At 40.0% G+C, this 16,332-nt stretch overlaps 1 protein-coding gene across 1 annotated transcript in view; it reads right to left on the bottom strand.

The window, feature by feature from the left end:
- HLTF (helicase like transcription factor) overlaps positions 1–16,332 on the bottom strand; it is a 94,056-nt gene that overhangs the window by 64,715 nt on the left and 13,009 nt on the right. Inside the window, exons 4-9 of the mRNA XM_089669525.1 lie at positions 16,126–16,262; positions 11,994–12,058; positions 10,277–10,351; positions 8,976–9,167; positions 6,316–6,399; positions 6,138–6,222 (exon numbers count right to left, since the gene is read on the bottom strand). Of these exons, the coding sequence (XP_089525651.1) occupies positions 6,138–6,222; positions 6,316–6,399; positions 8,976–9,167; positions 10,277–10,351; positions 11,994–12,058; positions 16,126–16,262 (638 nt within the window). The remainder of the gene's footprint in view (positions 1–6,137; positions 6,223–6,315; positions 6,400–8,975; positions 9,168–10,276; positions 10,352–11,993; positions 12,059–16,125; positions 16,263–16,332) is intronic.

Raw genomic sequence — 16,332 nt, 5'->3', positions numbered from 1 at the left:
AACATGTTAATATTAAAAATGCTTCCAAAAATAAGATTTTTCCTCATGCACATGGGCATAGCCTTGGAGCATGAGGCTGGGGTGTTTAGCTGCCGCTGGAGGGCACAAGCACACCATCTCTGTCCCCACTGTTGGCAGCCTGTCAAACCCTACAAGAGTCTGACAACCATGGGGTTGGGAGGTATACCTAGCAGTAATCTTATTTAGGACAAATACCTGGCATGCAAACAGTCTGTTCTGGGCAATCGTCCCTGGGCACATGTTGCCCCAAATGGAAGTACTGTTGAGTGCACTGCCCAGTGTCAGACTCTTAAGAGTTTGGCAGGCTGCCAGCGACAGGGCTTAACAGTGCGCCTTTGCCCTCCAGCCGTAACTAAATGCCAGGGCCTCATACACTGGACTAAACGCCCAGTGTGCATGAAGCCCTAGCTGTAAAATAGATTACAGCACCAGAATTTTAGGCCACAGTCTGTTCAACTGCCTTCAAATGATTGGACACTAGCAAACAAAGCTGTAAGAATATCCCTAATATAACCCCTCCCATTCCCAGCAAGCCTCAATGGTGTAGCAGGCAAGGACTGAATCATAAGAGCACAGGGGAAAGACCTCTGTCTTGTAATGTACTTCAAGAAAAGGATTTTACAGGTATGTAAAAAACCCTATTTTCTTAATCGCACAGGATCAGTCTTAAACCATGAAACATCCAAAATGAAGTCCAACTGAGGAAGGGGAGAGATGGGGGTTCAGGGTGAGCTACACAGAAAACAAATCCCAACAAGACTGAACATCCATCTAGCAAAATGTAGTTTGAGAAAATGATGCCTGGAGCTGAAAAGCGCATTAACCACTAGCCTACAGGGCACTTATACCCCCTTCCTGCCCAGGCCAATTTCCAGCTTTCAGCGCTGTCACACTTTGAATGACAATTGAGTGGTCATGCAACACTGTACCCATATGAAATTTTTATCATTTTTTTTTTTAGACAGATAGAGCTTTCTTTTGGTGGTATTTAATCACCTCTGGGATTTTTATTGTTTCTTAAACAAACCAAAAACCACTGAAAATTTTGAAAAAAAACAACATTTTTTCTTAGTTTTTGTTATACAATTTTGTAAATAAGTGATTTTTCTCCTTCACTGATGTGCGCTAATGAGGCTGCAGTGATGGGCACTGATGGACACTGATAGGTGGCACTGATGAGGAGGCACTGGTAGGTTGCACTGATGGGCATTGACAGGCATTACTGATGGGCACTGAAAGGCAGCACTGATATATGGCACTGATAGGCGGCACTGACTGGCACTGTTAGGCAGCACTGACTGGCACTGAGAGGCGACACTGACTGGCACTGAGAGGTGGCACTGATTGGCATTGATAGGTGGCATTGACTGGCACTGATGGGTGACATTGAAAGGCAGCTCAGATGAGCACTGATGTGCACTAGTATGCACTGATATATGGCATTGATGTGGTACTGATGGGCACTGGCACGTGGCACTGATGAGCACTGACTGCTGGCACTGATGGACACTGACAGGTGGCACTTTTGGGGCCACACTGATCACCAGTGCCCTGATGATCAGTGTACATGTCCCCTCTGCGGAAAGCCGATAACCGGAATTTCCGTGTTTACATGTGATCAGCTGTGATTGGACATAGCTGATCACATGACCGTGCCGACATCTTCGGCTCTTTCCGTGATCCGCTGTGTCCAGGGGACACAGCGCACCGGCAATTGCCGCACTGCACGCACCCTGAGCCGCGCATGCGCGGTAAGAATGAAAGGACGTCATATGACGTCCTATTAGAACGAGAGAACCGCCTTGCGCCTGTCATTGTACTATATGGCGGGCAGAAGGTGGTTAAAGTGGTTCTAATGCAATCTCTGCATTAAGGTAAAAAAACCTTTTGCACAGATTATTCCCCCAGCGCCTCTTATACTTACCTGAGCCTGATCTAAATCCAACGCTGTGCCCGAAAGCAGCGACTCTCCTGCTCTTTCCCTCCTCACAGGGCAGATTGACAGCAGCTCCCATCGGCTACCATTGGCTCCCTCTGCTGTCAATCAAACTCTGTGATGTGGAAGCAGGGGCAGGACTGAGTCACCCTGTCTAAATTCATAGACGCAGAAAGGAGGCTCAGGATTGAGCCCGCACGAGTGCCCCCATAGGAAGCAGCTTCCTATGGGGGCATGCATAGAAGAGGAGGAGCTAGGAGTGCTGGCAGGGGTCAAGGAGGAGAATCAGGGCTACTCTGTGTAAAACCACTGCACAGAGCAGGTAAGTATGACATGTTTATTATTTAAAAAAAAAAAAAAAACACAAAAAGCTTTAGAAACACTTTAAGCACAAGCTAAACGGTTAGCACTTTCGCCTGGCAGTACTAGGGTCACTGGTTCAAATCTCAACCATGGCACCACCTGCCTGGAGTTTGCATGTTCTCCCTGTGCCTGCGTGGGTTTTCTCTGGGTACTCCGCTTTCCTCCCACATTCCAAAGACATGATGGTAGGTTAATTGGATCCTGTCTAAATTGGCCCTAGTATGTGTATGCATGAATGTAGGTTAGGGACATTAGATTGTACACCCCTTGAGGGTTAGGGACTGATATGAATGACCAATATATATGTAAAGCGCTGCGCAAATTGTCAGTGCTATATAAGTACCTGAAATAAATAAATAAAATAAATAAGCACAAACAGATACGATTGAGATGAGCTGTCTATTCTACCTAGCAATAGTAAAACGAGGGGCAGAATGTCCCCTACAGAGACCTTTGGGAATGATAGAGTGAAACTGAATTTGAAAGAAGCTGAGAGGCAGGCTCGTACAGCACATCCCAATCCAGAGAGTGGGAAGAAATCTTCCTAGAAAGTTTTGAAGACAGACAGAAAGAGAGAAGAATAATGTCCTGGTTAAGATGGAAACAGGAAACCACCTTAGGAAGAAAGGACACTCTGAGCCTGTGTCCTGTAATGTACGAATAAGAACATTTTCTTTAAGAAGCTTTGTCGCAAACAACAAATGTTTTATTAGAAATTCTATCTGAACATATCTATAACAGTTCTATCTGAACTTGCCCTCCTGAGGATTTACCCCCTTTCATGACTAAGCCATTTTTTGCGTTACGGCACTGCGTTATTTTAACTGAAAATTGTGCGGCCATGCAACACTGCACCCAAATGAAATTTACATCCTTTTTTACCCAGGAATTGAGCTTTCTTTCGGTGGTATTTTATCGCCTGTGCTTTTTTGTGTTTTTTTTACGCTATAAGAAAAAAAAAAGACCAACAATTTTGAGGGAAAAAAAATTATATTTTAGACTTTTTGCTATTAAACTTGTCCAGTAAAAAAATTTTAAATATCAAATGTAATCATAAATGTAGACCAAAATGTAATCCGTGACATGTCTTTGCTAAAAAAAAAATCCCAATACATGTAAATTAATTGGTTTACATGAAAGTTATAGTGTTTACAAATGGCGGTATAGATAATGGGATTTTTTTTTTCTACTAGTAATCGGCAATTTTTAGCGGGACTGAGGCAAACATTCTGACACTGGGGGAGAAACTACCAATACAGTGATCAGTGCTAAAAAAAAAAATAATAAGCACTGACATTGTACTAATGGCACTTGGTTTTACTGGGGGGGGGGGGGGATCACTATAATAACCAATCACAGGCTATGACAGCAATTATGTGATCGGGAACTATTCTTCAGAGATCCTGAAGAACACGTCCAGTACAAATGCCACAGCATATATTTACAGTGCCTTGTCAACAGGTTAAAAGCAGCAGTATAGCTGTAAAGTAACCATACTATTGCTTTAGGTAATAGATTAAAAAAAAACTTCACACTTATAAGGCACAGTGGTATGCTTTATAAAATGTGCATTGTATTCCAGAGTCTGAAGCTGACAAAGAACTATAATGAATGGTGTAAAAAATATAATTACGTTCTTTATTAAGATAGCCGGGGTCATCCCCTATATATCTTATACGTCCTTTAATCTTAGTTAACCTGTTAGTATTATATTTCTTGAATGCCAGACTTACAGTGGATATGAAAAGTCTACACACCCCTGTTAAAAGGTTTCTGTGATGTTAAAAAAAATTGAGACAAAGATAAATAATTTTAGAACTTTTTCCACATTTAATGTGACATATAAACTGTACAACTCAAATCTTTTAGGGATGGGGGGAAGTAAACATAAAAAACGAAAATAATGTGGTTGCATAAGTGTGCACACCCTCTTATAGCTAGGGATGTAGCGGTATTCAGAATTAAGCAATCACATTCAAAATCATGGTAAATAGGAGTCAGTACACACCTGCCATCATTTAAAGTGCCTCTGATTAACCTCAAATAAAGTTCAGCTGACTAGTAGGTCTTTCCTGACATTTCTTAGTCGCATCCTACAGCAAAAGCCATGGTTCACAGAGAGCTTCCAAAGCATCAGAGGGATCTCATTGTTAAAAAACTATCAGTCAGGAGAAGAGTACAAAAGAATTTCCAAGGCATTAGATGTACCATGGAACACAGTGAAGGCAGTCATCATCAAGTGGAGAAATAATGGCGCAACAGTGGCATTACCAAGAACTGGGCGTCCCTCCAAAATTGATGAAAAGACGAGAAGAAAACTGGTCTGGGAGGCTGTCAAGAAGCCTACAGCAACATTAAAGGAGCTGCAGGAATATCTGACAAGTAGTGGCTGTGTGGTACATGTGACAGCAATCTCCTGTATTCTTCATATGTCTGGGCTATGGGGTAGAGTGGCAAGATGGAAGCCGTTTCTTATGAAGAAAAACATCCAAGCCCGGCTAAATTTTGCAAAAACACATCTGAAGTCTCCCAAAGGCATGTAAGAAAATGTGTCTGATGAAACCAAGGTTGAACTCTTTGGCCATAATTCCAAAAGATATGTTTGGTGGAAAAACAACACTGCACATCACCAAAAATACACAATACCCACTTTGAAGCATGGTGGTGGCAGCAGCATACTTTGCGGATGTTTTTCTTCAGCTGGAACTGGGGCCTTAGTCAAGGTAGAGGGAATTCTGAACAGATCCAAATATCAGTCAATATTGGGACAAAAACCATCAGGCTTCTGCTAGAAAGCTGAACGTAAATAGGGACTTCATCTTTCAGCAAGACAACGACTAAAAGCATTCATCAAAATCAACAAAGTAATGGCTTCACCAGAAGAAGATTAAAGTTTTGGAATGGCCCAGCCAGAGCCCAGACCTGAATCCGATGGAAAATCTGTGGAGTGATCTGCAGAGGGCTGTGCGCAGGAGATGCCCTCGCAATCTGACAGATTTGGAGTGTTTTTGCAAGGAAGAGTGGGCAAATATTGCCAAGTCAAGATGTACCATGCTGATAGACTCATACCCCAAGAGACTGAGTGCTGGAATAAAATCAAAAGGTGCTTCAACAAAGTATTAGTTTAAGGGTGTGCACACTTATGCAACCACATTATTTTATTTTTTGATTTTTCTTCCCTCCACCTAAAAGATTTCAGTTTGTTGTTCAACTGAGTTGTTCAGTTTATAGGTTACATTAAAGGTGGAAAAAGTTCTGAAATTATTTAACTTTGTCTCATTTTTGTACTTCACAGGAACCTGACATTTTAACAGGGTTGTGTAGACTTGTTATATCCACTGTATATATTGTGTGTTTTTGGAGGCTCCCAGCCCCTACCATCATTATCAACAACCAATTGTTGGACCGTTTCTCTCCATTTTCTTGCGAGTTTAATACGACTCATTGTCATACTTTTTTAACATGTTCCCTGTGTATCGCCTATATCCACATGCGTCTTTGGCACTATTGTTGTTATGAATCACTGTAATTGCTTCAATAAAAATACTGAACAAGAAAAAATATAAGTAAGCGAGGGGAGACCTGTCAAAAGTCAAATGACCAGCTCTGTAAAAAGGTGAATTTCTGCAAGATATCACAGGCTGTGTACTAGAAATCTTGAATGGCCAGGCCATGGTATTCAATACCACTGTAAATTATTGAGAGTATAGCAATATCTGCTTGTTTATAAAATAATCACTTAGAACTGTAAGTATGTCTAGCCTGCCTATATGGATGTAGTGAGGGTTATACGAATTTGTTTTCCTGCTGAATTTACCATCTGCTTTCCTCCGTGCCTGTTTCTTGTTAGATGATTTTCTTGAGTCATCTCGTGCAACAGAATGTTCTTCTAAAGAATAATTCTATGCAAAAAAAAGAAGAGGCTTATTATCCTGCCCTGGAAATAAAGTGAATACAGTGAGCTACACAAAAGTGGGTTGCGCATATAAACTTACACCATAAATGCCATGTCCAACTGGAAAAGGTTTTCCATCATGAAAGTTAGTGAGGATTAAAGCAATGATTGATAAAGTCTTTCCCTAAAACCATACAAAAAAGTTAACTTAAAACAAGTTTACATACCAAAAGCATTAAACATTAAAAAAATTAACATTTGAATATAAATTTTTGGATAAGCAAATGCAGATAATTGTCGTCACTGCCTCTGTCACAATAATTATGAACTATACAGTAGCCATTTTATGGGAGGATGTTTCCTATGGGTGAGAACATACCAATTTAAGGATCAGACCATTTGGGGCTACCAAAATGGGGAAATAAAAACCGTTCTGTCAATTGAAAGTGCTCATGCTCTAGCAAAATGAGATTCTCCAACTCATCAGCCAAGCTGGTCTAGTAGGTTTCAGTGCGTCCTTATATTTCTGAAAAAACACAGCTGGCTCCCTTCCCATTTTGTACAGTTGTCAAATCTATTGTTGCAACATCTTTATTTGATCAAATTCAACGGTAATATTCAATGCATTTAGCTTGCAACTTAATATGTACAAAGTGGCGTTGACAGGTGTTGTGTGTTGATCTAAAAAAACAAGGCAAGCAGCTCCACAATATTAGCAGATGGGCAATCAAACAAAATGTAAAATTGCTGCCACATCTGAAGTCAATATATGTTCTACTTCATCATGAGGAGAATGGAAAACAAAATCGACTTTGTAAACTGTTTTAGCAACAAATAATATAGAATACGTTAATGAAGTATCTGCTGTGTACAACAGCAACTGCACTCCTAACAGCTATCTGTATATATATATATATTATATATATATATATATATATATATATATATATATATATATATATATATATATAATGTGGGAACTCGCTTCAAATGGTAGAGCTGTTCTTGTTAAAGCACACAGCAACTCGCTTCTTTAAGGGCTTTTTTGCCCACTTTTATTTAAAAGAAAAAAGTTCAACAAAAATGCTTCCCACGCAGGGCTATCCACCATCAAGCAATACCAACAAAGATTCAGCCTCCTGGCTTGTACACGGTTCAATGTCTGTCTCCTGCAGACTCTTCCCAAATTATGGCCACTAGCACACAGCTAGTCTGGCTTCCACCTCTCCTAGGTGGAGCCCACCTGACTCCAAGGCAGTGACCTCCTGTCTTCCAAGTGGAGCCCTCCTGACTCCTATCTGCCGGGTGGAGCCCTCCTGTCTGCCGGGGTGGAGCCCAGAACTATGGTTAGGACTCTATAAAAAGGCCTGCACACACCTGTGCAATCAGTGTGCTGGGGGTTCTCAAAACACGGACCCCGGATTGGAGATTTCATCCCTCCCAGATCTCTTTGAAATCTCCAGGCTCCAGATCCCAAAACAGACTTAATGAATATATGAGGAAACTGAAAAGCCAGTTTCCTCTGCAATACATCAACTCTCTGGAGCCCCTCAACTTGCCTGGTTGAGAATCCAGGGTTTTCAGGTTTATTTTGACCGTGGCAGGACACCGCACTGCCACAATATATATATATATATTTATTGTGACAGTATGAACGGCGAGGTGATTGATGGACGCTATGTGTCACCTCGCATGCGATCATACTTGGGAGTTTAAGGTGAAATCCACTCAGGGTTTTCTGGGCCACAATGGCAGAGGTGGTTCCAGACCTGATTTTGTGGTCCACTGATGACCACCAGCAGGTGGTATAAATAAGGCAGGGCTGGAGCAAGGAGCCCATCATGGCCTGGGACTGAGAGAGCCATTCCTGAGAGAGCTGTGCATGAAAGTGATTGTTATAACCTCCTAGATTGTAAGCTCAAAAGAGCAGGGCCCTCGAACCCCTCGTGTAGTGTATTGTTACTGTCTTGTCTCATGTTTTGTCCCCCTTGCTACTGTACAGCGCTGAGCATACCCTTTGGTGCTATATAAATACTGTATAATTAATTATACAAACAAGAGAAAAGGTTTGCTTATTGTTTCGTTCTTGCTGGTGACAGGGAGAAGCCCTTCATTTTATTTTATTTTTCTGTTTTGATATTTTGCATAACCTTTGAATAAAACTGAGCATCTTTTACTTCAGTTCTACCACTGCTATGTACAAACGTAACATTTCCCATTATATATTTCATTAACCTGTGCAGAGGCAAAGAGACAAGGTAAGTAATAAACACCTTTTAGAATGCTAATGGTGGACCTGTGGTAAGAAAAATGGAGGCTACAATGGCTACTCTCTACATCTGAAAAGGATATGTATGTTAAGCTAATGGCTTCAAGTCACTGAGCCAGAGCAAGTATACAGAACAGGAGTTGTAGCTTAGCTCTTACTTCACTTCCTATGTGCTTTTTACACTTTTGTGACTCAAATGGAAGTCAGAGGATATACACGACCCAGCCAAGCAACTAGAATTTTCAGTAGAGGTAGTAGTAGTGCCCAATATATTTCCTATCAACACAGGTTTCCTTAAATGTCTTGCTTTTCTATAATTTGTTAGAAATAACAAAACAGCTCTAAACAAAGATAATACAAGATAATTGTTACACTGAATGGGAAACTAAAACAAGAATATATGTAGAATTTCACTTTCAGTCTGCCATAAATAAAAGTTGCAAGACAACCCTGAGAATTGATTCCCTGTAATTGAAACATAGGGAACATACCAATCCCATGTCATCTGCCAGAATTCCTCCTCTTACGCTCTCTGGCTTGTCTTTTTCTGCAAAATTTGTAAGAGAGCAGTAGTAGAAGTTGTTCCTCTGTTCCCAAAATGGTGGCAGCTCTTTACTGTTCTCACGTGACACCATCCACGCCAGTGCCTGCTTCTGATGAGGGAGCAATGAGGTTTCCACAGCCTGTGAAGATCATTACAGAAGGAAGAAAAACATTTATCTCTACATATGCAAGACATTCACACGTTTGTAAAGTAAGCTTTCTACAATCACCACTAAATAAAAATTTAATCATGGTAGGGTAACTGCCATTAAAATGAACATCCTTCCTAAACTTCTCTATTTATTTAGATTAACCAATCAAAAACTTACTTAGCTCAGATTCAATGTTTACTCAAAGTATGGCAAAATAAATTGCAAAGATTTGCTAGATCAATTTTACATTGCACCCATCTACAAGGGGTCTAGGCCAACCTCAGGTGTGGCTCTATTATTTAGCCTCTAGGTTTTTGCAAACAGCGCAATTGAGTCTAGTGGACACGAAGGTTTCCTGGCTTAAATTTGAGAGTGTTTTTAGTTCTCCATTTTTTCTTCCTGGTTAACTTTTATCCCCTTTACAGATATACTGTAGCTATTTGCAATCATTTAGTTGCCCAGTTACTTAAACTTTGGAATCCCCACAAGGGCAGATTATCTATGGGTTCAGAAATGTATCCTTTGACCTTTTTTGGACCTATGTTTGTAACAGCATTCTTTCATCCTAGAGACTTTCTTTAGTGGAAATCTCATCATATGATCATTCTCTCAAGCTTTCAGGAAGACTCTGCCTTTGAGACTTTTCCTCAGCTTCAAACTTAAAATTAGTCCCAGGTTCTGAACATCCTTGCTATTTGCAAATTAAAATGAGACCCTTTTAGCTACACACTCGATTCTCCCCCCTCTGGTTTGAACCTACACTGGTTTGTAAGAAAGCGTTACTGGGAACACTTACAAGTTTTCCTGGGTACACTCCCCTGCCAAAAAGACCAGCAATCCTTGTTTCACTACACAGTTCTCCATGGAGAGGACTGTGCTCTGGCACAGTTTAAGCTCACATCACACTAAACCTTACTGGATAACAAGTGAACCACGCTTGAGACCACCTGCTCCAAGTGATCCCGGGCACAATACCCTTAACTAGTCCTGGGCACAGTTCAGAGCACTCATATTACACAAATGAACGAACAGATCCAAGGGGCTGAAGTGCGCATGGGACCGGTTAAAAGTGTTTGCATAAATGCTTTCTAACTTACCTTTGAAGGTTCCAGTTCTCTGGTTTTATCATCTTCCTTCAGATCTTCAAACAATTTATCAAATTCAGTCTTCAGCTGTTAAAACAAACACACACACTAACTTGGTATACTGTTTGCTTGCACAAATATAGGAAAAATTGTTGTTTAAACGATTAATTTGATGAAACTACCATCAAGTAGAACTAAAATTATGACTTTGTTTGGGGAAAAAAAATAATAGAAATTACTGGGATGAGCAGAACAGCATACACCCAAGGAGCCAAAACTCTCCCACTCCATTTGGATCTCATTAATAAGTATCAATTATCTCCCAAATGCTATCCTGATCTTACTTTCTATGATGGCAGGCAAAAAGACATCCTTTGGGAAGCTGCATCATGTTGCAGGATACTACAATACTCTACATAAAACAGAGCATGAGGGATGGGAGGGTCTACATATGGGAACTCTGTGATTAATTATTAGCGCTATGCCCAGCTACTGTACGGCATTAGTGGTAATCATCTAACACTATATCATTAAAAAAAATGACTAGGGAAATTATATGGCTTATTAAAATAACAGACCACAGGCACTTCATGATTTGCCAAATTTAAGACATTGTAACATATACTGTATATGGTTGTTGTTGGAATTAGAACAGCATACATCCAAATAAAGCCACAAATTTGTGGGATCCTAATCTTTTGTATTTGGCTCCTAGATTATGGTAAGATTAGGCCTTGCCTATTTGCTCTGTGCTACAAATGTGTGCTGACAAAATACAGTGGCAGTCATGAATGTCAGTTATTTTTATAATAAAAATATTTCTATGGAGTTTCAGTTGTTAAGTTGCTGCTTGCAACCACAAAAGTGCTGTTTCCTTCTCTTTCCTGCAGGTGCCCCCTCAGCAAGCCATGTGCTAATGTGACGCCTGAGCAGGAAAGCTCCTGAATTGGGCACAGTCACACCCTCTGCTACCTCTTCAAAGAATTTGATTGACAGCAGCAGGAAGACTATTGCAGGCCATACATGGGTCGAATTCCAAACTAAATTTCTTTAGAAAATCAGCAATTTTGTGCATTTTGTAATCTGATGGTGCCACCATTGATTTTGAAATTTGACCAACCAAGCCTTCAATTTCACCTCATGTTGCTACAGAAAAGAATTTTTGTGGCCAAGAATTTTTCTTTTTTATTTCCAGGTCACAGCTCATGCTCATTTCTTTTTTGATCAAATTTCTCATACGATTCTCCCATCATTGGGAGAAGTTTGTTTTTCAAAAAATTTCCAACATGCCCGATCACTCATATTCGACGGTCGCATGAAAATCTGCACTTTCTGTGGCCCACTAATCGTGTAAAATTCTAATGAAAATTCTTAGAAAAATTTAGGAAGAAAATTATTTCGGAATTCGACTCATGTATGGCCGACGTATGGCTCCTATTGCTGTCAGTCTCCTGTCAAGAGGAGGGAGTGGCTGTGGTGCAGATGGCACAACACTGGACCGTGAAAGGAATCAGGTTAAGTGTTTGGGGGGGGTTCTCAGGTAAGCACACCATCCTGACTGAATGCCTGAGCTAAGGGCAGATGGATTCCAGGAAGTGAATGCTACATGAATCATTTGCCCTTATGCAAGATACTCAAGTGGGACTTTTTTTCTACCATAATGCAGGGTATGCATTAATGCAAAAAACATTTTAACAATGAATAGGTGCATTTTTCCACCAGAACCAACCTGCTCTGTAGTCATCTGCACAGCTGGAAGTAATGGAATGCTGAGGCGTGGTTGAGCTTGTGAACCTAAATCCACAGACAAATATGTAAAACAAAACCATTATTGTTAAGTGCAAATTGTTTTGTAGTATGTTCTAGTCTTACGTTATAGGGTTTCAGGTAGGTTTGTTGGATATACTGTAGATTTTACAACCAAATGGTTTGAGGAGATAAACACAAAATGTTTTAATTACTTAGGAGTGTAATAATCTTATCAATTCTCATCTGTCCACTACTGTCTGCTCTCCTAACAGCTATGAGTATACATACACAAAATGATGGCAGAAGCCAGGAAGAGAGCCTGGTTACATGACCTGTCAAATCTGAAATGTACCTATGTCAGTTATAAATGTTTCCTGTGGTAGCATACAATTAACAATTACTGTACTTTATTTGTAAGACACAATAATTCAGTGTGTTGCAGATGAAATATTTGTGAACAAGTGGGATACATTCTATATAAGAAATGCTTGGGTAAAGTTAAAAATAAAAAAATAGAAGTCATTTAAACAGTTAGGTCCATATATATTTGGACACAGACACAATTTTAGTTTTTTCAGGTATTTACCAAAACATATTCAAGCTATAGTTATATAATGAATATGGGCTGAAAGTGCACACTCTCATGTTTAATTTCAGAGTATGTACATCCAAATTGGAGGAAGGGTTTAGGAATTATAGCTCTTAAGAGTAGCTACCCCCTTTTTTCAAGGGACCAAAAGTAATTGGACAATTAAATCAAAAGCTGTTTCATGGCCAGGTGTGGGCTACTCCTTCGTTATTTCTTCATCAATTAAGCAGGTAAAAGGTCTGGAGTTGATTCTAAGTGTGGTATTTGCATTTGGAACCTATTGTTGTGAACCTACATCATGCGTTCAAAGGAGCTGTCCATGCAAGTGAAACAGGCCATTGTAAGACTTCAAAAACAAAACAAATCCATCAGAGAGATAGTAGTAACATTAGGATTAGCCAAATCAACAGTTTGGTACATTCAGAGGAAAGAAGAACACAATGGTGAGCTCAGCAACATAAAAAGGCATGGACGTCCACGGAAAGCAACAGTGGTAGATGATCGCAGGATCCTCTCTATGGTAAAGAAAAAACAATTCACAAAAACATCCAGACAAGTGAAGGACACTCTCCAGGAGGTGGGCGTATCATTGCAAAAGTCTACAATCAAGAGAAGACTTCATGAGAGCAAATACAGAGGGTTCACCACAAGGTGCAAACCATTCATAAGCATGAAGAACAGAAAAGCCAGATTAAACTTTGCCAAAAAACATCTAAAAAAGTCAGACCAGTTTTGGAAAAGCATTCTTTGGACGAAACCAAGATTAATCTGTACCAGAATGACGGGAAGAAAAAAGTGTGGAGAAGGCTTGGAACAACTCATGATCCAAAGCACACAACGTCATCTGTAAAACATGGTGGAGGCAGTGTGATGGAATGGGCATGCATGGCTTCCAGTGGCACTGGGTCATTGGTGTTGGATGATGTGACGGAAGCAGCCGAATGAATTCTGCAGTGTTTAGAAATATACTTTCACCCCAGATTCAGCCAGATGCAGCAAGGTTGATTAGACAGTCCTTCACAGTACAGATGGACAATGATCCAAAACACACTGCAAACCAACCCAGGAGCTTTTGAAGGAAAATAAATGGAATATTCTGCAATGGCCGACTCAGTCACCAGATCTCAACCCAATTGAGCATGCATTTCACTTGCTGAAGGCAAACTAAAGGCAAAAAGACCCACAAACAAAGAAAAACTTAAGACAGCTGCAGTTAGAGTCTGGCAAAGAATCAGAAAGGAGGAAACCCAGTCTTTGGTAATGTCCATGGGTTCCAGACTTCAGGCAGTCATTGCCAGTAAAGGATTCTCAACAAAATATTAAAAATGAACATTTTATTTATGATTATATTCATTTGTCCAATCACATTTTGTGTCCCTGAAAATGGAGGGGCTGTGTATAAAAATGGTTGCAGTTCCTAAAATTTGTACTTGATATGTTCAACTCCTTGAATTAAAGCTGAAAGTCTGCACTTCAAATTTATTTGCATTGTTTTGTTTTAATTTATTCTGGTGGCATACAGGGCCAAAAGTATGAAAATTGTGCCTGTGGCCAAATATATACAGTGGGGCAAAAAAGTATTTAGTCAGCCACCAATTGTGCAAGTTCTCCCACTTAAAAGAATGAGAGAGGCCTGTAATTGGCATCATAGGTAGACCTCAACTATGAGAGACAAATGAGAAAAAAAAATCCAGACAACCACATTGGCTGATTTGGAAAGAATTTATTTGCAAGTTATGGTGGAAAATAAGTATTTGGTCACCTACAAACAAGCAAGATTTCTGGCTCTCACAGACCTGTACCTTGTTCTTTAAGAGGCTCCTCTGTCCTGCACTCATTACCTGTATCAATGGCACCTGTTTGAACTTGTTATCAGTATAAAAGACACCTGTCCACAACCTCAAACAGTCACACTCCAAACTCCACTATGGTGAAGACCAAAGAGCTGTTGAAGGACACCAGAAACAAGATTGTAGACCTGCACCAGGCTGGGAAGACTGAATCTGCAATAGGCAAGCAGCTTGGTGTGAACAAATCAACTGTGGGAGAAATAATTAAAAAATGGAAGACATACAAGACCACTGATAATCTCCCTCGATCTGGGGCTCACCCCGTGGGGTCAAAATGATCACAAGAACGGTGAGCAAAAATCCCATAGCAAATTTTCACTGTTACACAAGCTGTACACTCACTACTTTACGTTGTAGCAAAGTCTCATTTCTTCAGTGTTGCACATGAAAAGATAATAAAATATTTACAAAAATGTGAGGGGTGTACTCAGTTCTGTGAGATACTGTATGTTTAGGTGTGTGTGTATTTAGAGGAGGAGGGCAAAGAAGAAATTGTAATTTCTTCCCTCTTAAAATTAGAAGACAGTGATGTAAACCAAGCAACAGTGACATAAAATCAAGTGACTTTTGGAACAGACCCCAATAGTGACTCTTCTGAAATGTGTCCACCCCCACCTACCCAATACTGTTCCTGTTTTGTGGATACTACTGCTCAGCATACTATAGGTGAGTTCTTGTAACTAGGAATTACAACTTTTGAATCTTTTACTGGTCTGTTATTGTATGCACTGAGCTTTGCAAAACGGGATATTTATATTACCTGTGATAACAATAAAAGTGATTTTAAAAAGTGACAGTGTAAAAATAAAAACTAAATAAAAAAAATTTAAAGTGCCCCCCCTCCCGCCGTGCTTGCGCACAAAGCTGAAAGCCTGCGTTGGTCCCTCGTGCATGCAGACGGCAATTGTCCCACACATGGGAGGCATCAGTGCGAGCATCATGTCAAGGGCAGTAATTCTAGCACTAGACCTCTTATACACTGTTATACAAGCTGTACACTCACTACTTTACATTGTAGCAAAGTGTAATTTCTTCAGTGTTGTCACATGAAAAGATAGAATAAAATATTTACAAAAATGTGAGGGGTGTACTCACTTCTGTGAAATACTGTATGTTTAGGTGTGTGTGTATTTAGGGGAGGAGGGCAAAGAAGAAATTGTAATTTCTTCCCGCTTCAAGTTAGAAGACATTGATGTAAACCAAGCAACAGTGACATAAAACCAAGTGACTTTTGGAAAAGACCCCATTAGTGACTCTTGTGTGTACTCACTTCTGTGAGATACTGTATCTACATGTAAAAAAAAAAAAAAAAAACACAGACTGCTGCATTCTTCCTCCTTCAGCTAGGGCAGAGAATACCATACAGAGTATGACAATTCTTCAAAAGATTAACAAATTGGAACCAGTGGATTTCACATATGCAGTGTGCTGGATCTCTAGGCTATAATATTAACACCTGCAGGTCTGCATTTTCCTGATAAACGTACATTTTCTAAAACACAGTTGGAGCCTCTGGCTACGCTGAAGTAAGGAGACTGCTCAGTTCTGGTCTGTTGCCAGTTTTATTTATGAATACAAAAGGGAAGGTAAAAAGGGGGCAATGGGGAGTTTATCGTGGTAGTTTCTATTCCACTTTAGCAGAAAACCAAATAAAAGAATTTCATAGTACCTACCACCCTGTGGTAAAGGTCCAAGTTTGAAACCATATTTCTTCATAAGATCTATAACAATGTTCTTGTTTTCTTCTCTTCCCCAAAAACTCAGGTTCACTGGCATAGTATAGGCATTTTGCGCCCCATATGGCACTGTACTAAAATACAAAAAGCAGTTAGATCTAGAGCATTTCACTAATACAAAGATTGATACTATTGCCTCTTGGC

Source organism: Staurois parvus, unplaced genomic scaffold (genome assembly GCF_062004578.1).
Source record: "Staurois parvus isolate SC_StPar_1 unplaced genomic scaffold, SC_StPar_1.0 ptg000078l, whole genome shotgun sequence".
NCBI lineage: Eukaryota > Metazoa > Chordata > Amphibia > Anura > Ranidae > Staurois > Staurois parvus.
Note: the sequence above shows the minus strand (reverse complement) of the source record. Positions and strands in the feature narration are given on the sequence as shown.